The 24,117-nt window shown below is 62.4% G+C and overlaps 3 protein-coding genes across 4 annotated transcripts; 1 reads left to right on the top strand and 2 right to left on the bottom strand.

Moving 5' to 3' along the window:
* Positions 1-67: 67 nt before the first annotated feature.
* Positions 68-14,263, bottom strand: ANKRD24 (ankyrin repeat domain 24). Of its 2 annotated transcripts, XM_080382248.1 has the most exons (20): positions 12,623-14,263; positions 9,232-9,289; positions 6,481-6,611; positions 6,291-6,379; positions 5,906-5,970; positions 5,604-5,661; positions 5,453-5,523; positions 5,115-5,221; positions 4,841-5,028; positions 4,203-4,231; positions 3,962-4,054; positions 3,360-3,464; positions 3,198-3,242; positions 2,980-3,078; positions 2,834-2,906; positions 2,584-2,705; positions 1,283-2,506; positions 722-859; positions 562-627; positions 68-340 (listed from the first exon to the last, which is right to left on the bottom strand). In XM_080382248.1, exons 1-20 carry the CDS (start codon positions 12,781-12,783, stop codon positions 263-265), a joined length of 3,000 nt encoding a protein of 999 aa, XP_080238374.1. In that variant the 5' UTR covers positions 12,784-14,263; the 3' UTR covers positions 68-262. The 2 variants fall into 2 exon arrangements, with proteins under 2 accessions (XP_080238374.1, XP_080238375.1); XM_080382249.1 differs by lacking the exon at positions 12,623-14,263 and having other exon boundaries at positions 9,232-9,845.
* SIRT6 (sirtuin 6) lies at positions 9,939-17,528 on the top strand. Its single transcript, XM_080382320.1, has 8 exons — positions 9,939-10,082; positions 11,132-11,259; positions 11,619-11,801; positions 14,276-14,335; positions 14,887-14,982; positions 15,841-15,921; positions 16,274-16,397; positions 17,085-17,528. Exons 1-8 carry the CDS (start codon positions 10,017-10,019, stop codon positions 17,406-17,408), a joined length of 1,062 nt encoding a protein of 353 aa, XP_080238446.1. The 5' UTR covers positions 9,939-10,016; the 3' UTR covers positions 17,409-17,528.
* Positions 17,529-17,668: 140 nt separating this feature from the next.
* Positions 17,669-24,113, bottom strand: CREB3L3 (cAMP responsive element binding protein 3 like 3). The gene is made up of 10 exons (XM_080382286.1): positions 22,926-24,113; positions 21,435-21,559; positions 21,008-21,263; positions 20,416-20,531; positions 19,974-20,105; positions 19,789-19,895; positions 19,548-19,616; positions 19,334-19,418; positions 18,885-18,981; positions 17,669-18,812 (listed from the first exon to the last, which is right to left on the bottom strand). Exons 1-10 carry the CDS (start codon positions 23,263-23,265, stop codon positions 18,463-18,465), a joined length of 1,677 nt encoding a protein of 558 aa, XP_080238412.1. The 5' UTR covers positions 23,266-24,113; the 3' UTR covers positions 17,669-18,462.
* Positions 24,114-24,117: the final 4 nt, after the last annotated feature.

Below are 24,117 nucleotides of genomic sequence, written 5' to 3'. Positions count from 1 at the left end.
GCTCTGCCACCCTCCCCAGCACCCTGTGCCCACCCTCATCCCCCCCAGAGATGAGCCGTCCCGTTGGTGTGAGTATAAATACTTTATTGCTGCTGTGCTGGGATGTGTGGGGCAGCTGGGGGTGGGTGGGGGTGCATGTGCCAGTGACAGGGTGCTGCCCAAAGAAGCAAAGGGGCACAGGGGTGCTATCATGTGTCTGTCCCCCCAGCCGTGTCACTGGCTGTGCCACCAACCCCTGCGGCACTGCCGTGCTGGCGGGGACTCATCTGCCCTGCTCCTGCAGCTGCTGCATCCTCAGGATCTGGCACAGAAGTTTCTGCACATCCTCATCCATGTGGCCCTGGGGTGGAGGGGGCATTGGGGGGGATGTCAGAGAGGGGACGTCAGAGGGGGGACGTCAGGGAGTGTCTGTGGCGCATGGCCCACATGCCCCTGGGTTGGCACCTGGATCCAGCCCCTTGCTGCCTCCCACATGCACGTGGGCACTGACACGTGGCTGGCTGGTGCCCCGCTCCCCCACACCAGTGTCCCAGTTCCCCTACAGCCACATCCCCATCTCACCTGCACTGCATAGAGCAGGTGGCTCCGGTACAGCTTCACCACCTTGCTGTGTCGCTTTTCTGTCTCCTGCAAGAGAGCGAGTGGGTTTAAGTGTGAGGCTGGGGGCTTGCGGAAGCCCAGAACCCACCAGGTGATGGCCATGAGACCCCCCAGTACCCACCACCAGCTTCTCCTCCAGCGCACGGATCCTGTCCTGGAGCAGAGCAGTGTTGAGGGGTGGCTGCGGTGGTCCCCGGGCCTCGGGGAGGGCATTCAGGGCTTCCTTCAGCCTGAAGACCTCCTTAGAGAGCTCAGTGATCTGCACAGAGCACGGAGGTTACCGGGACCCCTGAGCCCCGGCTCCACGGGGGTCCCCGGGCAAGGGCAGAGCCAGGGCTTCCTCCCCCCACTCCTCCTGCCCCTACTTTCAGTCTCAGTCTGGGGAGGAAAAAAGGGAACAGCCAGGAGAGCGGCATGTCCGCACGCAGGGGCGCGTGCGCATGTATCCGCGTGTGCACTTACGTGTGCAAGCGTGCATTGAAGTGCAGGTGCATGTACACGTATGCACATATAAGCATGTGTGCACATACGTGTCTCCACCCTTCTGCATACACGCGTGTAGCTTGCAAGCCTGTCTCCCCTGCGACCCGGTCAGCTCAGCTCAGCCGAGCAGCACCCAGGCTGCCGTTTCCCCTCCCAGGAGCCCCTCGCCAACCGCCAGCACCCCCTCCCTGTCCCCCACCTTTCTGTCCCTGTCCTTGACCAGCCGGGCCGAGTCCTCAGCGTGGCTGTGGAGCTCCCGCAGCCGCCGCGCCTCGTCCTGTGCCCCCGCCAGCTGCTTCTGCACGGCAGCCAGGCGATCCTCCGCTGCCTGCCGCTCGCTCTTCATGAAGAGCGCCTGCCGCTGCACGCGGAACACCTCCTCGCACGTCTTCTCGTGCCGCCGCGACAGCTCGCCCAGCTTCTGGGCCAGCGCTGCCGCCTCGGCCTGCAGCCCCGCCTGCGCAGCCTCGTGCTCGCCCCGCGGCACCGCCGCCGCCAGCTCGGCCTCCAGCCGCGCAGCCCTGCGCCCCTTGGCCTCCGCCGCCGCCTCCAGCTGGGCCGCCCGCTCCCGCAGCGCCCGCGCCTGCTCCTCCAGCGCCGCTGTGGCCCGGGCGTGCTCGTCCCGCGGCACCCAGCCCTCCGCCTGCGCCTGCCGCAGCCGTGCCAGGGCTTCCTCGTGCTCCTGCCGGCCCACCGGCCGGGCGGCCAGCTGCTCCCGCAGCGCGCCCAGCTCAGCCTCCCTGCGGCCCAGCGTCTCCCGCAGCTGCCCCAGCTGGGCCGTCACCTCCTCGTGCTGCCGCACCAGATCGGCCACCCGTCGCTCCAGCACCCCCGGCTCGGGCATGGGGCCGCCTGCCGCTCGCCAGTCCCGTGCCTTGGCCTCCAGCTCCCGCCGCAGGGCCTCCGCCTCCGCCTCCGCCCGGCCGCAGCGCTCCAGCAAGGCCTCCCTCTCCCTGGCTGCCTCCTCCAGGGAAGCCGTTGCCTCCACAGACTCCACGCTGGCTTCCAAGCGGGTCTGCAGCTCCTTCACCCGCTGCTCCCGCTCCTCCAGCGCCGCCTGCGCCTGCAGCAGGGCTGCCCGGGTCTCCGCCAGCTCAGTGCTGACCTCCTGCTTGGCCGCGGAGGAGGCCTCTGTGTGTGCCCGCAGCTCACCCGGCGCAGCCTTGCTCTCGTCCCTGCTCCAGGCCGGCTCCTTGGTGAGCCTCTGCACCGCGCTCCCCTCCATGACGTGCTCCAAGGCACCGCTCCACGCCGCCGGCTGCCCACCGGCTGTGTCCTCCCTCGCGTCTGTGCCCTGCGGCACCTCCAAGCGCTGCGCCCGCAACTGCTCCAGCTCACGTTGGAGGGCTTTGTAGAGGCTGGCGGGCACAACGTCCCCCGGGGTGGACGGGCTGCTCTCATCTTGCTCGTAGTTCTCCAGCACCTGCCGAGGACACAGCGATGCCAGCAGGTGCCAGGGGACAGAGGCAGGGAGGGACAGACGGACAGACAGGGACTTGCCTGTATTTTCTCCCTCAGCTCCTTGTTCTGCATGGTGAGGGACTGCACCTGCCCCTGCAGCGTGGCCAGCAGCTCCTCGGCCGAGGGGCTCAGCGTCTTCTTGGAGAGCAGCAGTTCTGCCCCTGCGGGGCACAGGGATGTTGGGATGTTGGTGCTGCGCCCACCCAAACCCCTGCTCCCCGCTGCAGGGTGCCACCTCCCCACGGGCTGCCAGCCCCACGGCAGCCTCGGGAGGCCGGCAGGGCCCAACCTGGGAACTCAAGCGGGTCTCCCTCCTCGTCCTGCAGTGTCTCGATGTCATAGCTCGTGTTCTCCCTCTCGTTCTAGGGGGGCAGAGTGACAGTCAGCCCCCACGCGCCCCAGCCCCTGTTGCTGCCAGCTGCTACCCGCACCCACCTCCAGTGAGGACAAGCGGCTCTGCAGAGCCTCCACCTCCTTGCCCAGCCGCTCCTTCTCTCTATCCCGCACCGCCAGCCGCTCCTCCAGCTGCTGGATCTGTGGGGCAGGACACAAGCACAGGGTCCCCTTAGCTCCCACCAGAGTCCCGATGGCATCCTCAGCACCAGGACCCCTCAGAGAGCTGAGCCCACCTACGACCTCTTCACTGGCCTCACCTGCTTCTCCATGGAGCGCAGGGAGCCCTCGTCCAGCTCTGCCTGCTAGCAGGACACAGAGAGAAAACAGGGAGGGATAAATCCTGTCCTCATCCTTCCCATCCCCTCCGCTCCCTAGGGACATGGTGGCATCTCCCCCATGACGCTGCAGGTGGCCGGTACCTCCCGTCTCTGCTTCTCCTGCTGCTCCAAGCCCCGGATCTTCTGCAAGAACTGTGCCCGCTCCTGCCGCAGCCGCACAATCTCCTCGTAGGCATCCCGGTCCTCCTGCAGGGAAGCGGCTCCCAAGCCTCGGTGCCAGGCACCGCCAGTGCCCTCCCCACTGTCGGCCCCCTCCTGCCCGTCCTCACCAGGGGTCTGTGGCAGGCTGAGCCCAGCCAGGCAGCACTGCCCCCATGGGCAAGCCACACTCCAGGGGTGTGCACGGCACTTTTTCACACCAGAGAGAGAGAAGGAAAGGCTCTGGCAGGGCACAGACCCCCCGGCACCACACAGCCCCCCAGGAGAGGGGTGCTTGGGGCCTGCAGGGTGGATTGAAGGAGGCTGAGAGCCCCTGCCCTTGCTGACAGTAGGGGCTCGGGGCCTGGGGTGCTGCATGCACCCCAGGAGTGGGGATGAAGCCCCCATAGCAGCTCAGGCCAGCCTGTGAGCACCACCTCCGCTGCAGGGGCGGGTGAAGCTGGAGTTTGCCTGAGCCTGAGCTTGGCTACCCTGCTCCTGCCAAGCTGGTGTGGGTATGGAGCTAAAGGGGACCGCCCTCTCACCTGCCCGGGGATGCCCAGGGGAGGCAGAGGGGCTTTCCTCTTCCTTGGGGTGCTGTTCTTCTCCCTGACAGATGACTGGCTGGGTGAAGACGTCTGCAGAGACACCAGGGCAGATAAAGTGGCCTCCCTCCTTCCTGACACATCGTCACCCTGCAGAGCCCCAGGGCTCCTGGGGACCCCCACCCAGCGGCTGGGGCCAGGCCAGCCCTGATGAGGGGTGGGCAACCAGGCAGGCCCTTACCTGGGATGTCTGCTCAGCTGACTCCTCTTCTGTGGGGCAGAGCGGAAGGAAAGAGAAAGAAATTGGGGAGGTTTAAGGGATCATAGGAGTGGGCACAGCAGGCAGAGCCTGCACAGGTGCAGGGGCACTTCTAAATGTGCTCATGCAGGGATGAGCGCTCAGGGGGAACACACAAGCGCGAGCAGAGGAGAGCACCTGTGCATACAAGGGGCACACACGCAGACAAATATGGGGATATACATGGATGTGTAATTTCAGGGATGCATACACATGTGCAGACACAGGAAGATCCATGCATACAGACATGCACATGCAGACACACATACATACACACTGGCTGATACACATGCACAATTACACCCCCATGCCTGCAAATGCATGTGAATGTGTGTGTGCAAGCATGTGCAGACACTAAGGCAACCCAGGCTCAGCACCACCTCCCAGCCCTCAGCTGGTGACAGCATGGGCAAAGGCACCCCCACCACACGGCAAAAGGGGACATGTGCCCCCCAGCCTCGCTCAGCCTCTTCCAGCCGTGGGTCAGACAGCCCTGCCCCAAAGCACCCGAAAGGGTGAAAACGCCCCCGTGGGTCCATCCCCTGCAGACAAGAAGCACCAGGGCAGCACAGCTGCCTTACCGCTGGCCCAGGACTTGCGCTGAGCAGCCTCTTGCAGGAAGTGCTGGATGAGAGCGTTGCCCGTAGCCAGGCTGTAGTGTGTGGCATCGTGACCTGTGGAGTCCACCACAGCCACCCGGGCGCCAGCGTTGACGAGCACCTCCACTGTCTCCACACTGCCATTCTCGCAGGCCAGCATCAAGGCTGTCCTGAGCAGAGTGATGAGACCAGAGGTGAGGGTGCCCATTCCCTCCATCTCCCTGTCCGCCTCCAGTCCCCACCAGTGCAGGCTCACCTCCCCTGCAGGTCCTGGCTGTTGACAGCTGCGCCACGGTGCAGCAGGTACCGGCACAGCTCCGAGTGGCTCATCTTGGCAGCAAGGATCAGCGGTGTGGAGCCATCCTGGGCAGAAGTAGGTTGGGTGAGGGTGTCCAGACAAGCTTCAGATCCCGCCGTGGGGCACCCCGGTCCCCTTACCTCCCCAATTTCCACATCCCACTCCATGCCACTTCACCCCAGGAACTGCCAGCTGCTGCCTTCCACCACAGAAGCTGCTGCGTCCCAAAGGCAGCCCCAGCCCAGCCCCCTGCTGCTCTGCACGGCACAGCAGGGCAAGGAGCGGAGGGATCTCACCTTGTCCTTGATGTTCAAGGGAGCCTTGAAATCGCAGAGGATCTCTGAGCACGAGATGCAGCCACTGACCGCTGGGGAGAAGGACAGAAGCTGAGCGCTCTGCCTCCCATGGGGACACGAGCAGGACAGGGCTGGCGCTGTCCCTACTCACCTGCGTGGTGCAGTGCTGTTCGGCCACTGCCATCAGCTACGTCCACAGGGCAGGAGGCCTGAGGGAGAGAGCCTGGGTTACAGGAAGGTAAGGGACAAGACAGACAGACTGCTCAAGTGGACGTGTCTCCTTGGCATTACTGGAGGGTCGAGCAGGTGCCAGGCAGCACCACACAGTGCCGGGCAGAGCCAGGAACCACCATGCCAACCACCACCACTGAAAGGGAGTTCAAGGACAGAGAGGACACCCGGCTGGCACAGCACTCGCCCGCCCTCACAGCACCATGCTCCCAGCCCCGGTACCTGCAGCAGCTTGCTGACGCACTGTGGGTGGCCATGCTTGGACGCCAGATGCAGGGCAGTGTAACCTGGGGAGCGGGACAGACAGGCGGGTCAGAGAAATGGGCTTGTGACAGAGGCCACCTGTTGGGTGACAGCTGGGCAGATGGGCACACAAGAGGATCTGCTGGACTGGGGCTAAACAGAAGGGGACATCCCCAGGAGCACCATCGGTCAGTTCTTGAGTCCCCGTAGGAAGCTGAGACAATTTATAGCCCCTGCAGGGGTGGCCGTCACCTCTGTCCCCTCAGCCTCAACACCTGCCAGCAGAGTGGGGACAACCAGGGAGCGCCAGTGGCCCTGGGTGCCCATGGCGTTAGCCAGGGGCGTTCGGCGGCCGTGCCCTCACCCGAGCTATCCTTGGTCATGGCATCCACGCCGTGAGCCAGCATGGCTTCGAGGCAGTCCACGTTGCCCCGCATGGCGGCCAGGTGGAACCTGTAGCAAGACCAGGGGCTGTTTCACTCACATCCCTGGCCCCCAGCCCTGTGTCCCCAGCCCTGTGTCCCCAGCGTGCCAGGGACTGGGTCAGCACTCACGCGGATTTTCCCTCCGAGTCCAGCTTGGTGGGGACGAGGCCCTTACGGACGAGGAGAGATGTCACCCTCCCGGCATCGTTGTAGTCCACAGCTTGCAGAAGCTTCTCATCGTTCTTGGTCCAGTCCTGGCTCTGCAATGAAGCCGAGAGGAGGCTGTGTTGGGCATGCTGTCCCCAGGGACAGGCACGGTGCTGGGCTGGGCTTGGGTGCCTGTCCTCATCCCCATCCCTGCTATCTTCCTCCCTTCCCGATCCCTTGGGTTGGCCATCTCTGGACCAACCCCCTTCCCAGGTGCTGTGGCGTCTGGCCCCCAGTATGGAGGGTTTAGCTGGGACAGGTGACTGGGATGAGGATCCCCTTCACCCTGCCTCCAGTTAGCAGCTCACAGAAGATTTACAGAGCTGCCCCAGTTTAGCTGTGGGTGGTCCAGGCTGTGAACAGTCAGGATCTGGGAATGAGCTGACACTGCCTGGTTGCCCCTGCCCCAGGGTTTGCCCCCGCCATCCCAGTGACCCCACTGCTAAACACAGCCAGCACCCAGGAGGTGCCTGAGCCCCATCCCTGCCCAGGTTTCCCCACTGAGCCCGTTCCCAGCCCTGCCTTGGTCCCCACCAAGGAAGGGACCAAGCCAAGGCTAGCACAGCTGGCAGCGACAGCAGGTCCCCTGGGGTGGCTCCAGCCTCCCTGGGATATACAGGGCACAATGCTGTCCCCACCGCTGCATGGGACTGGGGCTGGATGGGGGCTTATTGACCCAGTGGTCCTGCACATCCCCATCCCGAGGGAGTGACGTGCGGCGGGACAGGACCAGCATGGGAAGCCCTGTGTTCACCCCACAGCCCGTGACGACAACCCGGAGCTCACTGCAGTCAGGGCAGCAGGAAATGGATGTCACCTTTTGGGAGCTGCTTGCATCCAGCCTTGCACCAGCCTGCTGCCCAGTGCTAGCCACAGGACCTGTGCCACTGTGCCCACCTGGTGCCCCTGCCAGCCCCTCCAGCCCTGCGGGGGCCAAGGGACCCCATCCAGGGGTGGGTAATAAACCAGTCTCCCAGGATTACTGGGCAAACTGGGAGGGTGGTGCCTGCTCCCCCGCCCCCCCGCCCCTTGTCATGCAAGGACAAAGCAGGCTGGAGAAGAGGCAGCTGAGCCCTGGGATGGAGATGGAGGGGGTCCAGGTGGGTGGGAGTGACATGGCTTACCCCGGAGGACGTGACCAAAGGGGACCAGAGATGGAGGGCAGGGACGTACCGCGAAGGAGGCAGCAGCACAGAGGCAGATCTGCTTCATGGTGTTGAGGAAGAGGTGGCGGGCAGCCATGCATCCCTTGCCCCCCGCCTGGGCAAGGGCAGGCTGGGGCTCCAGGCCGTGGACCCCAAACCCCAGCTCGGTCCAGCATCGCTGCCTGGGTGGGGGCCGGGTCCTGCCGCAGTAGGAGCCAGGATCCGCCTCCCTCCATCCCTCAGTCCCTCCTTCTTTCTCTCCTTCCCTCCCTCCCCAGCATCCAGAGCTCCAGGCATCCCTGCATCCCTGCCATGGAGCAGGTACCAAGGTCCCAGTCAGGGAGCAGCACCCAGGCTGGTCCCAGTTAAAATGGGAGGGGCTGGGCGGGGGGGCAACTTTCCCACCCCATGCTCAAAGTGAGGCAGCAATGCACCCCCAAACAAAGCGGATGTGCATCCTCCTGCCAGATCCAGCTCCTTGAGGAGGGGGACATGGAACCCCCTGCAGTGCCCTGGGGGGCACAGACTTACCTCCCACCACAGCCCTGGGGCCAAGGGAGGGGCAGGACCCCCTGCCTGTGTCTCAGGGGCTCAGCAAACCCCCCTCAAGGATGGGACCCCAAAATGCAAAGGGTCTCTGGGCAGCTGTCCTGGAAGAGCCCTGGGGGTGGCAGGACAGCCGGAGCCCCTCCCCGCTCCCCACTCACAGCAATGTCCAGGGCAGTGTGGGGAAACTGAGGCACAGAGCACCCTGAGCAGGGCAGGCCTGCAGACTCCACAATGGAGGGCTTGAACCTGTGTCCACATGTCCCCAACCATGTGTCCCCAGTGCACACATCTGCCCGGGGCTGCTACGGGCCCTGGGGACAGCACTGTCACCCTCTGCCCTGCGTGGAGGATGGTGAGAGCCTGCGGCCCCGTGCCAGGCTGGTGCTGAATAATTGAGGAGCATCAACATGCTGGTTCCACTGGCGGTGGCAGCTGGAAAGCTGGCAGCCGTCCCCAGGAGGGGGACAGGGAGGGGACCTGGAACCTGCTTCCTTCTCGCTGCTGATGCCTTTATTCCTTTGCTTTGCCCCACTCCCAACAATGGCCCTGGGAGCACCCTTGGGTACACGGAGAGCTCAATCCCACCAGCCAGGGTTGCACTGCCACGTCCATGGGGATGCTGTCCCCACAGTGAGCAGCCATCTCACATCCCTGTGACACTGGGGACATCCTGGGGATGACCCCCATGTCCTCACGTCCCTGTGAAACTTGGAGCATGCCAGAGCAGGTCCTCGTGTCCCTGTGAAACTTGGGTCATCCCAGGACACGTCTCTATGGACATCCTGGGGCAGGTCCCCATGGACATCCCGGGACAGGGTCCCATGTCCTTGTGCAACCTGGATCATCCTGGGGCAGGTCCCCAAGGACATCCCAGGGCAGGTCCCCATGTCCTTGTGCAACCTGGACCATCCCCGGGCAGGTCCCCACAGATACCCAGGGCAGGTCCCCACGTCCCCATGTCCCTGGGGATGGCACTCACGTCAGCCTTCTTGAACTTGGCCTTCAGGCTCTTCATGGCAGCCCCAGCCCCGTGGCACCTGGATGGGGGATGGCTGTGCTCGAGGGTCTCTCCCCCACTGCTGCAGGCCCAGGTGCTCCCAGCCCTGCTGCTCCAGTGCCCTGGCGCCTGCCGCAGCGCCCAGCGCGGGGGGGGCGCAGGGAGTTGGGTTACGGCTGCGGTTACAGCTGGCAGCGCTGGGCAGCCGGGGGGGGGGGCTCGGGGGACACACACACAAACCCCATCTGGGGAGGGGGCTGCGTGCACCCCTCCAACACCCAGGGGCAGGGAGGCGAGGGGCCATGGCTGGCGGGGCCAGGCCCGGAGGGGAGTGGGGGGGTCTGAGAGCAGCAAGGCCGGGCTCCGTGGGCCTCTGGGGTGTCTGGGGCTGCGGGTAGTGTGGGGCAGGGCTGGGCTGGGCTGGGCCCTGACGAGCTGGAGCCCCCTGCCCCGGCCTGGGACCCCCTGCCCCAGCCTGGGACCCTACGCCCTGGCCTGAGATCCCCTGCCCCGGCCTGGCACCTCCTGGCCCTACCAGCACCCCCAGCCCTGCCCTGCCCTGTCACCCCCCGCCCCGGGGGTCCCGGCTGAGGATTCAGCACGGTGAGGGCAGCAGCCCCCGCCCTTCTCGCCCGGCACAAAGATGGCGGCGGCGGCGCCGTCCCCCGGGCGTGCCCGTCCGTGCGCCCCGCCCCGGCGCGTCGCTGCGCGCTTCCGCCCGGCCGCGGGGCTGGCAACAATGCGCGCTCCGGCGGCCGCGGCGGGCCATGGCGGTCAATTACGCGGCCGGGCTCTCGCCCTACTCGGACAAGGGCAAGTGCGGCCTCCCCGAGGTGAGCGCGGCGCGGCCGGGCCCTCCCGCGGCCTGGCGGGTTCCCATGGCAACCGCGCCCTCGGCCCCGTGGGTGGCTGCCGCGGGGAGCCCGGCGCCAGGGCCCCTTTGTGTGTCCCCCGGCCCACGGCTGCCCCCGCGAGTCCTCCGCGGCCCACGGCTCCCTGCGTGTGTCCCAGCCCCCAGCCCCACGGCTCCTTCCCTGTCGTCCCGGCCCCACGGTTCCCTCCGTGTCCCGTCCCGTCCCCCACAGCTCTCTCCCATCCCCCCCAGCCCCACGGCTCCCTCCCTCCACGCCCGGCACTACCCCCCTGCTTTGTGCCCCCACCCCGGGGCTCCCAGCCCTGTGGGGACCCCCTGTATTCCCCAGCGGGGATCCCAGAAGGTGGGTGTGAGGGGCCTGCCCAGGCACTGCGGGGTGATCCCAGCCCTGTGCCCCCAGCAGTATTTGGGAAGCTTAAAACAGGTTTTTGAGGTGAGGGGACAGGGACATGCAGGGGCCTGTCCTCAGTCCCTCTCCCCAGGAGACCGGGCTGGAGAAGCTTCTCGCAGAAGCGAAATCCTGTGCCCACGCCAGAAGGCTGGGTGGGTGCGCGGTCCCACCTAGCCACAGCACTCCTGTGTCCCCCACCTTCCTGGCTTCCCACGCAGCTCGCCGTCCCTCAGCGCTGGCCTGCCTGCAGGGCTGGTGGCCGTGCTGGTGACAGCTGGAGCTGAGCACAGGCGGGGTGGCACCGGGTTCACGCCTGCCCTCCCGCTGCCCGGCGGTGCCCTGGAGCCCAGCCACTTCTCGGGGTATCAGCTGCCTGTCAGCGAGAGCAATAAATACCCCTGTCTGCCTTAGGTGTTTTAAGCCCTTACCCTGCATGGAGATGTTTATACAACGCAGTTTCTCTCTGATTAAATGCTTTTGTCGTTAAGGAACGCAAAATCTTCTTTCCTTTGGATAAGAAAAGTTGTGGTTTACTGCGTCTTTGCACCAGGAGGGGTGTAGTTGGATCTGTCCCTGCACCTCTCCATTCCTGTGGTGGTTTGTCTTTTCTTGCTCAGATTTTTGACCCCCCAGAGGAAGTGGAGAGGAAGGTGCAGGAGCTGGCAGACTTGATCAGGAGTTCCTCCAATGTGGTGTTTCACACGGGGGCTGGGATCAGCACTGCCTCGGGGATTCCCGACTTCAGGTAAGGGCAGTGGACGGCAGGTGAGGGGTTGGGGGGATGGCGCCTCCTTCAAGTCCATCTCACACCTTGTAAAGCTCTGGACTGTTTCCCCTGCCAGACCTGCTCCATCCCTCCTCTCCGGTCCTGGATCCAGTTGAAAATACCCTCTCCCTCTTGCACACCCGTTTGAGGTTAAGCCATGCCCACAGAAGCCCTGTGGGCACCCTGCTTGCATCGACAAAAATCGCCGGTGATCCACAACCTTCATTTAGTGGTGCCCTGCTCATCCTCCTCCCCTGATAGGGCTTGTGCTGCGTTTACAACTGTCATCTTGGAGCCTGGGCTGTCAGTTCTCGCTCTTTCTGTCCCTGTTCCTGCAGGGGCCCCAATGGTGTCTGGACTATGGAAGAGAAGGGGCTCTCCCCAAAATTCGACACCACCTTTGAGAATGCCAGGCCCTCCAAGACTCACATGGCGTTACTGGGGCTGCAGAGAGTTGGCATCCTGAAATTCCTGGTCAGCCAGAATGTGGACGGCCTTCACGTGCGTTCAGGATTCCCACGGTACTGCCCCTCCTGCCCTGTCTCCGCGTCCCTCATGCTTTTCCCTGCCGCTGCCACGTGGCTGTTCTTGCTGCCTGATCAGCGTGGCCTTGCAGGCAGGCGTTTGGTGCTGGGTGTTGATTTCCAAGGCTGGCTTGGAAGCTCTCCCCCACATCTGGTGTGGGGAGCGGAAACTGGAAGGGGTACATGAACTAGACTGAATGTAGAGAAGTTATTTTAGTAATTCAGAGGGTGATCAAATAAAGTCAGCCCCAGTTGATGCTCTCTAGAAGTACACCCAGAAGCCATTTGTTCACAAGAAAAACAAACAGGTCATGGTGTTGGGCCATTGCATGTTGCCACCCATCAGCTGAGTAGCTGTGGCTGTCGGTGCTGCTGTGAGCAGCCTGGCTGCGCTGCATGGCTGCCTGGGAGATCGTGGCCCAGGGAGTGAGATGTCAGCTTCAGTTAGGGCACATGCTCCTGGGAACTGGGCTCAGAGCACATGATCCTTTCCACTGCCTCTGCACCCATCCAGAGGGGTGAAGGGACAGGAGGGAGGATGAGAGGCTCTGAAGCTGCTCCTGCTGCTCGCAGAGATGCCTCTTGACCCGTTTTACCCGCGTAGCTAGAGCTGTCTCAGAGCACTGGATCTTGTGCTATTTTACAGTTTGCTTAAATTTAATTTCTTGAGAGAAAATAAAGGCAGTGCTGCCCCAGTGATGGAACAATGCCTGGGCCAAAGATGGCCTCAAAAGTATTTTGCCTCACGATAAATTTGCAAAACTGCAGGGGCAGCAAGACATAGAGAGGGTCCCGCGGTTGGAACTGGTCTGACTTACCGGCTGTGGTCTCTGATTTTCTCGCCCGCTGCGATGAGGGTCAGGGATCCTGCGTGGCTGTTTCCTCTGCAGGGAGCTGTGACGTGTGGGAGCCGAGGGTACAAGATCTCCGCTCCCTGTATGGGTGGGGTCTGAAGCACATTTAGCAGCACAGCTGCCATTTCAAAGATGTCCTCGAAGGAACCTGCCTTTCCATTAGTGCTTGTGGCAACAGGCTCTTTTCCCTTCAAGGAACTTCAGCCTGTTATAAAACCCATTTCCAGCACTTAAGACCAGTGAGCAATTGTTTTGTGAGGCAAACTGCTTGGAGCTGCCTGGAAAGGAAAGGGGAGAGCAGCTGAATTCAAGTGAAAAAATAAAATGAAGGGAGTTGGGATGAGAACAAGGAGCATGAGTGGGACCTCAGAGAAGATGTCTCATGAATGTCTTCCGCCATCACTGGCTGAGCAGAGAGCTGCCTCCAGGAGGTGCTCCATATTACTAACAGCCCCGAGTCCTGGTTCCTGCTCCTAGCACCACGTTTGCCTTTTTAAACTAAAGAACCATGGGAAAAAGAATAGGAAATTCTGACCAGAACTCAGCTGTGCTCCCTGCAGCCTTGTGCTGCTGGCTCCCGCTGTGGTTTAGCACAGCTCTTCTGCCTAAGCAAAGCATGTGCTTAAGTAAGCGTTGCAGAACTGGGGCCAAAATAGGGGCAATCAAGTCAGTCCTGTCTTCATCCACCCTGGAGGAGGCTCCCGGTTGCTGTGGGGCTTGCAGGAACATGGGGAGAGTGTGGCCTTGTTTTCCTCTAGCTTCTGCACTTTGAGGCTTGCATTGAGCTTGAGGGGAGTTTTAGTCACAAGTGGCAGGGGGCTGGAACCGTGCGAGGACATAGGGGAATGCTGAGTGCTGAGATAAGTGAATATCCAGGTTACTACTGAGTGCAGAGATTTGAGGTTGGATCAGATCAGAGGAGGGGCTAGAATTGGTGCTGCAGATGGAAGCATTTAAAATTAAAAAACCAGGACATGCTGTCCCTCTCCTTAGTCCCAATTGCAGTGGTTGTAGTGTAGCGCTTTTGTGATGGGAGATAAAACCACAGTGCAGAAGGCTCTCAGCAGGATCTGAACACATCCTTGGGGTCTCCCCTGCCCCACGAGAGGGACAGCTCTGCCCAAACTCCCTTTGAGCGACCTTTTTTGCATGAAATGCACAAAGCGGTGCTCAGTGTGCCATAGTTCTGCCAGCGCCTGCTTGCCCTGCATGTGATGGCCATGCTTGGCACAGGGAAGCCCCCACACTTGGTGGCTGAACTAACAGCCTTCTCTGCCGGGCCAGCTGTCCCCCTGCAGCACGGCCAGGTTGTTCTGTGGCACCCAGTGCCTGCCTGACGTTGGTGCCTCGCTCCGATGCAGCCCTGTTTGTGTCTAACTAATATAATTCCCCCCCCCCCGTGCTGACCCTGTGCTGGGGCACTGTCCCCAGGCCATGGCAGAGGGTCCCTGCCACCCCACCTGTGGTGGTCTGGCAGGTCTGACCTAGCTGAGCTGGGAAGCGGCGAAGCCCCGGAGGTGCAGGAGCTCCTGGTGAGGAGGGGGGCTGGGGCAGCTTTCCCTGTCACCCCAGGGCTCTCCACCCTTCCCCAGCTCACCTCTCCTGTTTCTCCCGCAGGGACAAATTGGCTGAGCTCCACGGGAACATGTTTGTGGAAGAGTGTGTGAAATGCGGCAAGTACGTGAGCCCTGAGCCTGGGGAGGGTGGCAGTGGGGTGGGGACTTCGTTGCTGTCCCCGGTGAGCCCTGGAGGCCCTGCACATGCCATGAGGCTGTGTGCATGGGGTCACAGACAGATCTGGCCGTCTGAATCGTAAACCCTGTCAAACGGTGGGAGATGAATATTCTGGGAATTCTCTGTTGCCTGGGAGGCCCTTGGCAAATCCTGCTGGCCGTGGCAAGGCGGCTGTGCCAGCAGGGCTGCCTGCAGCAGGGTCTGTACCTGCCAGCTGGAGAGGAGGTTGCTACAAGCTGGGTTTGCCATCCTGGTCTGTGGCAGACCCCTGGGGCTGTCGCTCAGAGCTGCTGTCCACAGCACCTGGTTAGAGGCGCAGGCAGGGATCGGTGGAGAACTGAGGTGCCTCTGTCATTGCTTGTGTCTCTGAGCCACCGCCTGCTCCTCCAGTGTGGGCTGTGTGGCGTGAGGTGTGCCACATCACGGGGGGGCCTCTCACAATGGGTGCCACCTCCCTGCGTGTTTGGCCCCGGATGGCACCGTCTCTCTTGCAGGCAGTACGTGCGGGACGCAGTCGTGGGCAGCATGGGGCTGAAGCCAACGGGCAGGCTGTGCAGTGTCACCAAAGCCCGGGGGCTGCGGGCCTGCAGGTATGGCTGCTGGGGTGCAGGGCTGGGGCTCCCGAGGGGATGTGGGGTGGCGGGGAGACCCTTCACCCGAGTGAGTGACTCTGGTGCGCAGACGTGGCTTTGCAGGGCTGGGCCGACAATGCCTCTGGTTGAGGTGAAGAAGCAGAGGGTGTAGGGGGGATCTCCAAAAGCCCAGATGGGAAGCCAGCACCCATGTCTTCAAGGAGTCCCAGCCTCCTTGGCGGGGGGTCTCCCACCGATAACTGAGCATGTCCCGGTGCTGGAGAATGCCCTGCTGTGGGATGGCAGCTCTAGAGAGCGAGCCCCTTCCCCTCCAGAAGGATGCGGCTGCTGCGCTGCCTTGCTGCTGCTTTGCCCTTGGTAGGGAAGCGTAAATAGCATTTCCAGCTCTGCAGCTGGAGGTACCCCGAGGTGATCCGGCATCCAGACACGCTCCACGGGCCCCGTGTGCTTCCTCAGCCAGGCTCACCGGGCCCAGCGCAGCTGCTTTCCGCAGCCAGGCTGGCTGCAGAGCCGGCACAGCGGAGCTGGGGGCTGCGGGCGGTGGAGCAGAGCTCTCCTGGCTCAGCTCTGATGCTGGGGAGTGAAAGCTGCATCCCAGCTCTGAACCAGGGCAGCGAGACAGCTGGGGCTTTGGTGGCATCACAGCACCAGCCACAAAATCCCTCGTGCAGATGAAGTCTGTGCCCTCGCCTACTGGCGAGTCCTCTCAGCTCGTCTGGGCTCACTCTGTCCCTTCACAGTGCAGGGCCAGGGAGGGTGGGACAGGATCTGGGTCGCTGTCCCCTCTGGCAGGACGGCTCTGCTGGCTGTTCCTGCCTGGCAGGAGAAGCTGCAGTCCCTATGCGTGTTTTCTAGGGGGAAGTTAAGAGACACCATTCTGGACTGGGAGGATTCCCTGCCTGACCGCGACCTTACGCTGGCAGACGAAGCCTGCAGGTACTGTGCTTGGGCTCTTCATACCGTGGGGGCTGCTGACATCTGTGGCTGGTGGTGCCACGGGAGGCTGCCGGGGCTGCCTGTCCTCTGCCTGCACCGTGGGGGACCTTGGGCTGGCCTTGCCTGGCGTTGGTAGTCGTGTTCTGTGCCTCGCAGCTGTGAGGCTGTACTCACAGAACAGCAGTGCCCAGCTCTCTCCTCAGAAAGCGGCTGAGGGAAACCACGGCAAATTCTGGCCACAGCTTTGCTTCCCAGCTGCTTGTAGAGTCCACACTGGAATAGGGTGGGAGAAGCAGTCTGCAAACAGCCACGGCTTTTTCTCTGGCCTGGATGTTTTGTCTCCTCCCTACAGGAAAGCTGATCTCTCCATCACCCTGGGGACCTCTCTGCAGATCAAACCCAGCGGCAACCTCCCGCTGATCACGAAGAAGAGAGGAGGGAAGCTGGTCATAGTCAATCTACAAGCAACCAAACACGTGAGTGTCCTTGCCGTTCTGCGCTGCTGCTTTCCCCTCACGTCCCTTGTTTCGGCCCCATCCCAGGTTAGTCCCCGTGCATCGTCCCCTCCCAGGCGGCCAGGTAGAAGAGTGGCCTCGCTTAGCAAACAGGCTGGGCTTCCCTTGCTGGAGGGTTTAAACCTGCAGCTCCCAATAAACACTGAGAAACGGAAGGTAAATCTCAAGAGCAGAATAAAAACAGCCCAAAGCCTGATGTACCTTCCAGTGAATTACAGCCCAATGAAGTAACTGCACACACATAACCTGTGCTGTGAGGGAGAGGAGTTCGTTTCGTGTTCGGCCCTGGTTTTGGTGCCGTTGTCCAAAGTCTTTCAAACAACCGGCGCTGGGGGGTACCTGGGATGGCATTAGAGCTCCCTTATCCCTGTCCCACCCTGTCCTGGGCTCATAGCCTGGCTCTGCATCCACGTCCCCATCTCAGGGCTGTGTTTTAAGGTGTGACCGCCTGCCCGCACCCTGACGGAGCCCTGTCAGCCTGCCGTGCAGCTGGGGTCAGTTCGTGTTCCACCAGGGATGATGTCTCAGGGACTGCAGCCCGCGTGCAGCTGAGCCATCACCCTGTCCCCGTGCACTCCCTGGGAGGGGACGTTTGTCCCCGCACACTATGTTTGTCCCTAACGCCGTGCTTGCCCTCGCTTGCCCCAGGACAGACAGGCCGACTTGCGCATCCACGCCTACGTCGACGATGTCATGACGAAGCTGATGAAGCACTTGGGGCTGGAGGTCCCGGAGTGGACGGGGCCAGTGGTGGTGGAAACCGCTGAGCTCACCAAGCCCGAACAGCTCTTCAAATTTGACCCTGGGGCCCGTAGGCTGCTGAAGGAGGAGCACAATGGCATGGAAGGGCTGTGCCCTGACCTTGGGACCACACTGGTGGAGCACCGTGACAGTCTGAAGCAGGAGTGTCCCAGCCCAGACACAGGGCCAACGACGGTGAAGAAGATGAAGGTGGAGCCTCTCCTCACCTGACCCAGGCTGTTCCCTGTCTGTCTAGACACTCGTTTGTGCCGCTTTTCCTACCGACTTTTTTTTTATACCCTTAAACATTGTCCCTTTTTTTATGTAAGTATTAAATACACTTGAATCGCATGTGTTGGGGCAGCTGCACCCACTGGCGCAGGAAGGGTGCTGCCTGCTTGAACCATACCCAGCACCTCGTTCCTTCTCTGCAAGGAGATGCTGGTGGGGCCCAGCTACGTCCCACAGAGCTCGGGGGGCAGAGGGACAGGGGTGCTGGTGCCAGGGCAGTGACAGCGGGGATCGTTGGGGCAGCTGATGCCATCTCAAATGAAGCTGGGGCCAGGCAGTGGTCGGAAGGAGCTGCTGCGATCTCCTGGCTGAGATCTGCCTGCAGAGCCAGTCCTGCATCCTGCGTACTGGTGATCTGCGGGGATGTCGCTGGGTCAGGGAAGGGAAGGGGACTGGTGCTGGCCAAATCCTGGCCTGGTGCAGGGCTGGGAGCTGTGGGAAGGTGCCCTGGTCCTGCTGCCCTTCCCTCTGCCTCCTGCTGTGCCCGCTGCTCCCAGGGCAGCCCTAGGCTGGGTCTGGCCACCTCTCCCAGCTCTATTGGACCCTGTTGCCTCAGGATTCCTGGCCCAAAGGTTCTTGAAACCTTGTGGATCACCCCGTATTAAAGCAGGTGGATTTTTTTCCAAAATACCTTGTATTTAGAGATGAAAATAAAGCTTAAAAAAACAAAACAAAACCAAAACCAACCAGTTGCAACATCAATAGCCATCCAGCCCAGGGCCCCTCCAGTTCCCTCGTCCCCATCCTGAGCGACCCCGTGTCCCTTCCACAACTTCTGCTGCACCTGAGGGGCAGGAGCAGCCCCTTCCCTCCCAGTCAGGCCAGTGGGAACCGGTCTCATCTTCCCAGTTCACAGATACAAGCAAAGCCAAGTGGGTCCAGCATCTGCCCGTGCCTGGAGGCAGATCCTAGAGGGGTCACCCCGAGGGCTCGTTCCATAGGGGATGAGGTGCTGAGCCACCCCATTGCATCCCCCGTGGTCCCTGGGTGCTGCTTAGAGCTCCTCAGCCGGCTCCAGCACCGCAGGCCTGCTGTGGCCAGCCTCGGTCCAAGCCAGCGATGCCAGGCCGTGGTGCGGTGCGGTGTCATCCCCCAGCACAGCATTCGCTGGATCCTCGGCCCCGTGGCTCAGCCCCTCGGAGGTGAGTGGCTGCGTGCTGTTATGGGGGGGGGCTTTGTCCAGGCGTGGGGTGAATGTGTGGCCACCGAAAGCTTCGTGCAGGGTCTCGGGGGTGTCACCCAGGCGCTCTGGCCAAAGTGGCTCCGGGAGCTTCTCGTCCCCAGCTTGGGGCTGTGAGTAAGCCACGCGGGAGGCAGCCGCATTGTGCAGGGACCTGGAGAAAACTGAGTGCGAAGGAGGGTCAGGGCCTGCTCTGGTGCCCTGAGCTCCTGGTGCAACCCCAGCGCAGCCCTCACCTCGCACGGGTCTGAAGTCGCCATCTGCCTCTGCCTTGCCAGGGGCAAAGGGGCTGATGGAGGGGAAGACGATGAGTGTGAAAGACAGCAGCAGGACCTGGGGGCAGAGGGGGATGTCACCACGTGCAGTGCTGGAGGGGGACCAGGTTCTGGGACACAGCTCCCACGGAGGGGGCTGGTGGCAGAACCAAGACTGCATCCCTCTGTCCCTCCCGGTGCATGGGCCCCTGCCAGCGTGGCACCATCCATCCCTTCATCCATCCATCCCTTCATCCATCCATCCGTCCGCCCTCACGTGCCTCCATCCCTTCTTCCACCCATCCAACCCTGGAGCATCTATCCCTCTGCGTTATCTGTCCCACCATCCAGCCCTGCCAGCACAGCTCCACGTGTCTGAGCGCCCCTCCCTCGAAGCAAGGAGGCCAGGGGGCTTTGGGGGTTCCACACACCGCGATGCAGGTTCCCGTCTGCGCTGCCTTGGTGCTTGACTGTACCACAAGGGCCTGGAGCTTCTTCAGCTGCTCTAGGAGGGACCTGGGGACAGGGAGAGCCCATTAGCACCTCCGAGCCCCTCTGGCCCCCCAGCAGGTTTGGCTGGGGGGCTAGTGAGTCCCAGCTCCATCCTACCCCAGCCTGTCCCTCTCCTGCCCTGGGGACACCTACGAGTTCTGCTTCTCTAGGTGCAGGACTTTCCTCTGCAGCTCCTGGTTCTGGGCCGTGCACGCCGACATCCTGAGGGACAGGGAGAGGGAACGAGGTCAGGGGGGACAGCTGTGGGGGCTGACAAGGGGCAGTGTGCCCATCATTGGCCAGCCAGGTGTCCCCGGGCACCTGGGGCAGGGGGAGTGCCAGCCCCGAGGGTTGGTGGTCAGCTATGCCGGGAGCAGGGGTTTGGGGTCCATACCGGCTCTCCAGCCCATCAATATATTCCTTCTTCTTCTTGCGGCTCTCCTGAGCCGATTGCTTGTTCCGGATCTTCCGCCGGATCTTCTTCAGCACCCGCTCCTCGTACTGGGGGAGACAGGGGAGTCAGGGCCACAGTGCTGGGCCCCCTCACTCAGTGCCCTTCCCAGGCATGGTGGGACCCACCTTGGTGAGGGGCAGCTGTGTGGGCAGGGACACCCCCTCCTTCGCCAGCAGCTTCTTCTCGTCCTCAGTCAGCACCAGCTCCTGGAACTGCCCCTGGCTCTGCCGCAGCAGGGAGGTGGGCACCTGTGGCTGCTGGGGGGCCACAGCTGGGTGACAGCCCTGGGTGGTGGGGTCACCCCGTGCCTGACCCCAGGGACCATGGCAGGGACAACAGGGCAGGGATGAGGATCGGATCGTGGTTCAGAAAGGGCCGGGGATGGGACCGTGGTGTGGAAAAGGGGTCAAGTGTGGGGATAGGGAGGAAGGGGGACAGGAATGGGGATGGGGTGGGATGGGGATGGGGATGGGGAGTGATGGGGACAGGAATGGGGATGGGATCATGGTCCAGGAAGGGACAAGGCTGGGGACAAGGAAGGATGGGGACACAGGGGCTGGGACTCACGGCATCAGAGCTGCCTGAGAGCAGCAGGTCCTTCACGGTGAGGGTGCAGGATGCCGGTGGGGAGACCGTGGGCAGGTCCTGGCTCTCCTCCAGGAAGAAGCCGGGGTGCCACATGTCTGGGTGAGGGGAGAACAGAGGCTGTCAGCAGTCCTGTGTCCCCGCTGCAGGAGACTCACCCCTGCCATGGCAGAGCTATGTTGACTTGATGCCACTTACCAGTCCAGTGGCCCCTGGCTCTGTCCCCCCAGGCTGTCTCTCTGGCCCTGCCCCAGCCGCCAAACACCCTGCACTGCTCAGGCCACCTCAGCATCCCCAGTCCCCCCAAACCTCCCTCACCATCCAGTCTCCCCCTCCAACACCAGCCTGACCAGTTCACCCCAGTTCCCGAGCTCTCCCCACTCCCCACAGCTCCTCCCCAGTCCTCCCAGTTGTCCCCTGTCTGCCCAGTTCCCTCCAGCACCCCCAGCTCCCCTTATTTCTTCACTATCCCTGAGAGACCCCAGCTTTGCCATCCCCCTCAGCTCCCCGGTGTCCCCAGTCCCTCCAGTGTCCCCAGCCTGGTCCTTTGCCCAGTCTCTCCCCCATGGCTCACCCAGGTCGATGGAGACCTCGGGGTGCAGGACCCCAGTCCCCCCCGGGAGGGGCAGACCCCGACAGGGGCCGGCGTAAGAGTAGAGGACCTCGCTGGGACCCCCATCACAGCACCTGGGGGGGCTGTCAAGCTGGTCAGAGGGGGGGTCCTCAGAGACCCCGCTGTCACTGGCAGCCGGGGACCAGCTGGGTGAGTCCGACGCCGAGTCCCCGGAGCCCAGGATAGAGCTGAGGAAGTCCTCGCTGTCCTGGGCATGCTGTGGGGACACGAGTGCCTGTCACCCTGGGATGCCTGTCACCCTGGGGTGCCCACAGGAGCTTCCTGCACTGCAGGGCACTCCCAGCTCCTGGGTAAGGCATGGCAATGGGGTTCTCCTGCCAGACCCAGGGCTGAGGTGGGGATGGACCCCCCAGCCCGTGGGACTCACCCCATCCTTGTGCCAGGCACCCGGTGGCGTCCCCAGCTCCACACCACGGAGAATCCCATCCTGGCGGTCAAAGAGGAGGTCCAGCAGGTCGAGACTGTCGAGGCTGCCCACGCCAGAGGCCATGGCTGCAAGGCGGCAGGGTCAGGTCCCTATCCCAGTGCCCATGACTGCCCCAACACCTCCCCTCCCCTCCCCTCCAAGCTGCACAGCTCCAGTGACACCCCAAATCATGGGGCAGGCATGGGGCTGGTGAGAGGGAGCGTGTCTGGGCATGGGCACATGTGTGCGGGACCATGGGGAGGTATATCTACATGTGTGCGCATGTGTGACTGTGCATGTGACCATGTGGATGTGTGCACAGCTGCATGTGCATACAACTGTGCTGGCACACGTGAGTGCAGAGCTCTGTGTCTACACAACCACATGGCCATGCAATGTGCATGTGTGTGCCCACGCAGACATGGGTATGTGAACACATGCACACACATGTGCCAGCACCTGTATGTGAGCACATATGGGCATATATGGCAAAGCCCTACATGCACATGTGTGGGAGGAAGAGCATAGGCATGTGGGGGCTCAGGGGCACAGCAGTGGACTCCCCCCCGGCTCCTTCCAGCAGCTGTAGCTCCCAAATCCTCTATTTCCACACACACACCCCCCAAGAGAACTGCACAGCTGGGGGTCCCTGCAGGCACCCAGCTGGCCCAGCCCCACTATGCCCCCCAAGTGCAGGAGCAAGATGAGCATCCAGACCTGAGGGCTGGGTCAGCTTCCCTGTCCAGCCCTGTCCCATGTGTGTGATCCCTTGGGAAGAGCAGGTTAATCATTTTGGGTAGCAAGTGGAAAGGGAGGAGACTGCTGCCACCAGCCGGCCCGAGGAGGGGACTTAGCCCTGCTCTGCCACTGCCACCCCAGGCACTGCTTGAGACCCCAGACTCAGAGCAAACCAACAGGCCCACTGACCAGTTGCCCAACTGGCCAATCAGCTGACTCACAACCCAAAAAACCAACCAACTGACCAACCAGTTGACCGACTGACCAACTGGTTGACCAGCCAAATTAACAAACCTATCAAGAAACAGACCAAATGGTAAATCTGTTGGCCAACTGACCAGGTGGTTGCCTGACCAAATAACCAACCCACTGACCAACTGAATGACCAGTCAATTCTCTGATCAATTGATTAACCAACCTGCCACCCAACTACCCATCCCACCACTCAACTCACCACCCAACTACCCACCCCACTCCACCCAGCCATCCAACTCACCACCCAACTGCCTTTCCCAACCTATTAAACACTGAGTCAAGTGTCCTTCAAGCCTAGTTTGTGGACGGTTGTCATTACCGTGGTGTTTGGCTGTCCAATCCAGGCAAGGAGCTTTATTGCACCCTGTCCTTCACCCCCAGTCCTTCCAGTGAGCCCTGATGGCCCCAGGGGACCCTCAGGTAGAGGGACCCTATTGAACACCAGCAGCCAGGACATACCTGTGTGAGATCCTGCTCCCTTGGAGCTGTCCTGTCTTCTCAATCCCCTCAGCACACAGGGGAGCGGGGCAGACACCGAGCCCAGCCACCTCCTCCTCCTCCTCCGTGATGCCCTGACCCAAGTGGCAAAGTTTAAACTCCAACTGCACAGAAATAACATCCTGGATTGCAAAATCTCCCATCCCTGATTGGGGATGGCGGTGAACGATGGCACGCCGCCCTGGGGATGGACCTGCTGTGCTCCGTAACTCATTAGCCAAATGTTTTTGTCCTCCTCCACCAAACAGGGCAGGAGGGGCCTAAGGCTGGTGAGCGAAGTCCGAGTGCTGTGATTGCCCATGAACTTTCACCCATTTTTGGGGACAATTTCCCTTTTTTTCAGACAAGCATAGGGGCGTTAATCACATTTTATAGGTGTTGAGAACAACATCCGGGGAAGACATTGACTTGGACTCTACCACTTACGGCTTCCTCCATAACAAACCTTGGTCCCATCTGCTCCCTGCAGCCAGGGCTGGCCCGGATGCCTGGGTTCTGCTGCCTGCTGGCGGGCTGCCTGGACCCCTCCATGCTCATTTTCCCCTGTGGCTGTTGGGGGGGCCGAACACACTACAGCCCTTTGGCAGCTATGTCCATCCCTCCCTATCACCCCGCGATGAGGGTGTCAGCCCAACACACACCACCCTCCAGGTGAGCCCCTCCCCACCAGATCCCCTGGGATCCCCCCAGATCCCCTCCACGCAGGGAGGGGCTGGGTGAGTAAGGGAGCGTGTGACCCAGGTGTGGCATGGGGACAAGGCCACGTCCCGTTATCTGCCGCTCGACGCCCTCTGACCGGGTGGCAGCACTGGCGGCGGCTGCCCATGCTGGCGGGCCGCTCCCTACTTTATGGCCCCGCGGCAGAGATGGGACCCCCTGGAACTGAGCAAAGGGCACCTGCCCGCCCAGCGCCACAGTCCCCCCGCGGCTGCTCATTGCCCGGCTTCATTAGGGACCTCCAGCATCGCCTGGGCCTGCCACCTGGGCCTGCCGCCTGGGCCAGGCAGGGGGCAGCGGCTGGGCTGCACGGGCAGGGGCAGAGCGGGGGAACTCTTGCTAATTACTAAGTTGCTAATTACTGGCAAGGCCACTAGCGCTCGCTCCCCCAGCACAACCAGGGGCTGTGCGGTGCGCCCCTCCCCCGCCCCCCCCA

Source organism: Falco punctatus (assembly GCF_963210335.1).
Source record: "Falco punctatus genome assembly, chromosome: 4".
NCBI classification, from domain to species: Eukaryota; Metazoa; Chordata; class Aves; order Falconiformes; family Falconidae; genus Falco; species Falco punctatus.
Note: the sequence above shows the minus strand (reverse complement) of the source record. Positions and strands in the feature narration are given on the sequence as shown.

Bases quoted from the DNA above. Each gene is read 5' to 3' on its own strand.
- CREB3L3 (XM_080382286.1), bottom strand. From the start codon at position 23,265: ATGGGCAATCACAGCACTCGGACTTCGCTCACCAGCCTTAGGCCCCTC. The intron at 21,264-21,434 runs GTGAGTCCCACG...GTGTCCCCACAG, and splicing joins GTGCCTGGCACAAGGATGGG to CATGCCCAGGACAGCGAGGA. The intron at 20,106-20,415 runs GTGAGTCCCAGC...GTGGCCCCCCAG, and splicing joins TCTCAGGCAGCTCTGATGCC to CAGCCACAGGTGCCCACCTC.
- ANKRD24 (XM_080382248.1), bottom strand. From the start codon at position 12,783: ATGGCAGCTGTGCTGCTAAATGTGCTTCAGACCCCACCCATACAGGGA. The intron at 2,907-2,979 runs GTGGGTGCGGGT...CTGCCCCCCTAG, and splicing joins GCCGCTTGTCCTCACTGGAG to AACGAGAGGGAGAACACGAG. The intron at 628-721 runs GTGGGTACTGGG...GCTCTCTTGCAG, and splicing joins CGCTGGAGGAGAAGCTGGTG to GAGACAGAAAAGCGACACAG.
- SIRT6 (XM_080382320.1), top strand. From the start codon at position 10,017: ATGGCGGTCAATTACGCGGCCGGGCTCTCGCCCTACTCGGACAAGGGC. The intron at 10,083-11,131 runs GTGAGCGCGGCG...TTTCTTGCTCAG, and splicing joins GCAAGTGCGGCCTCCCCGAG to ATTTTTGACCCCCCAGAGGA. The intron at 11,260-11,618 runs GTAAGGGCAGTG...CTGTTCCTGCAG, and splicing joins TCGGGGATTCCCGACTTCAG to GGGCCCCAATGGTGTCTGGA.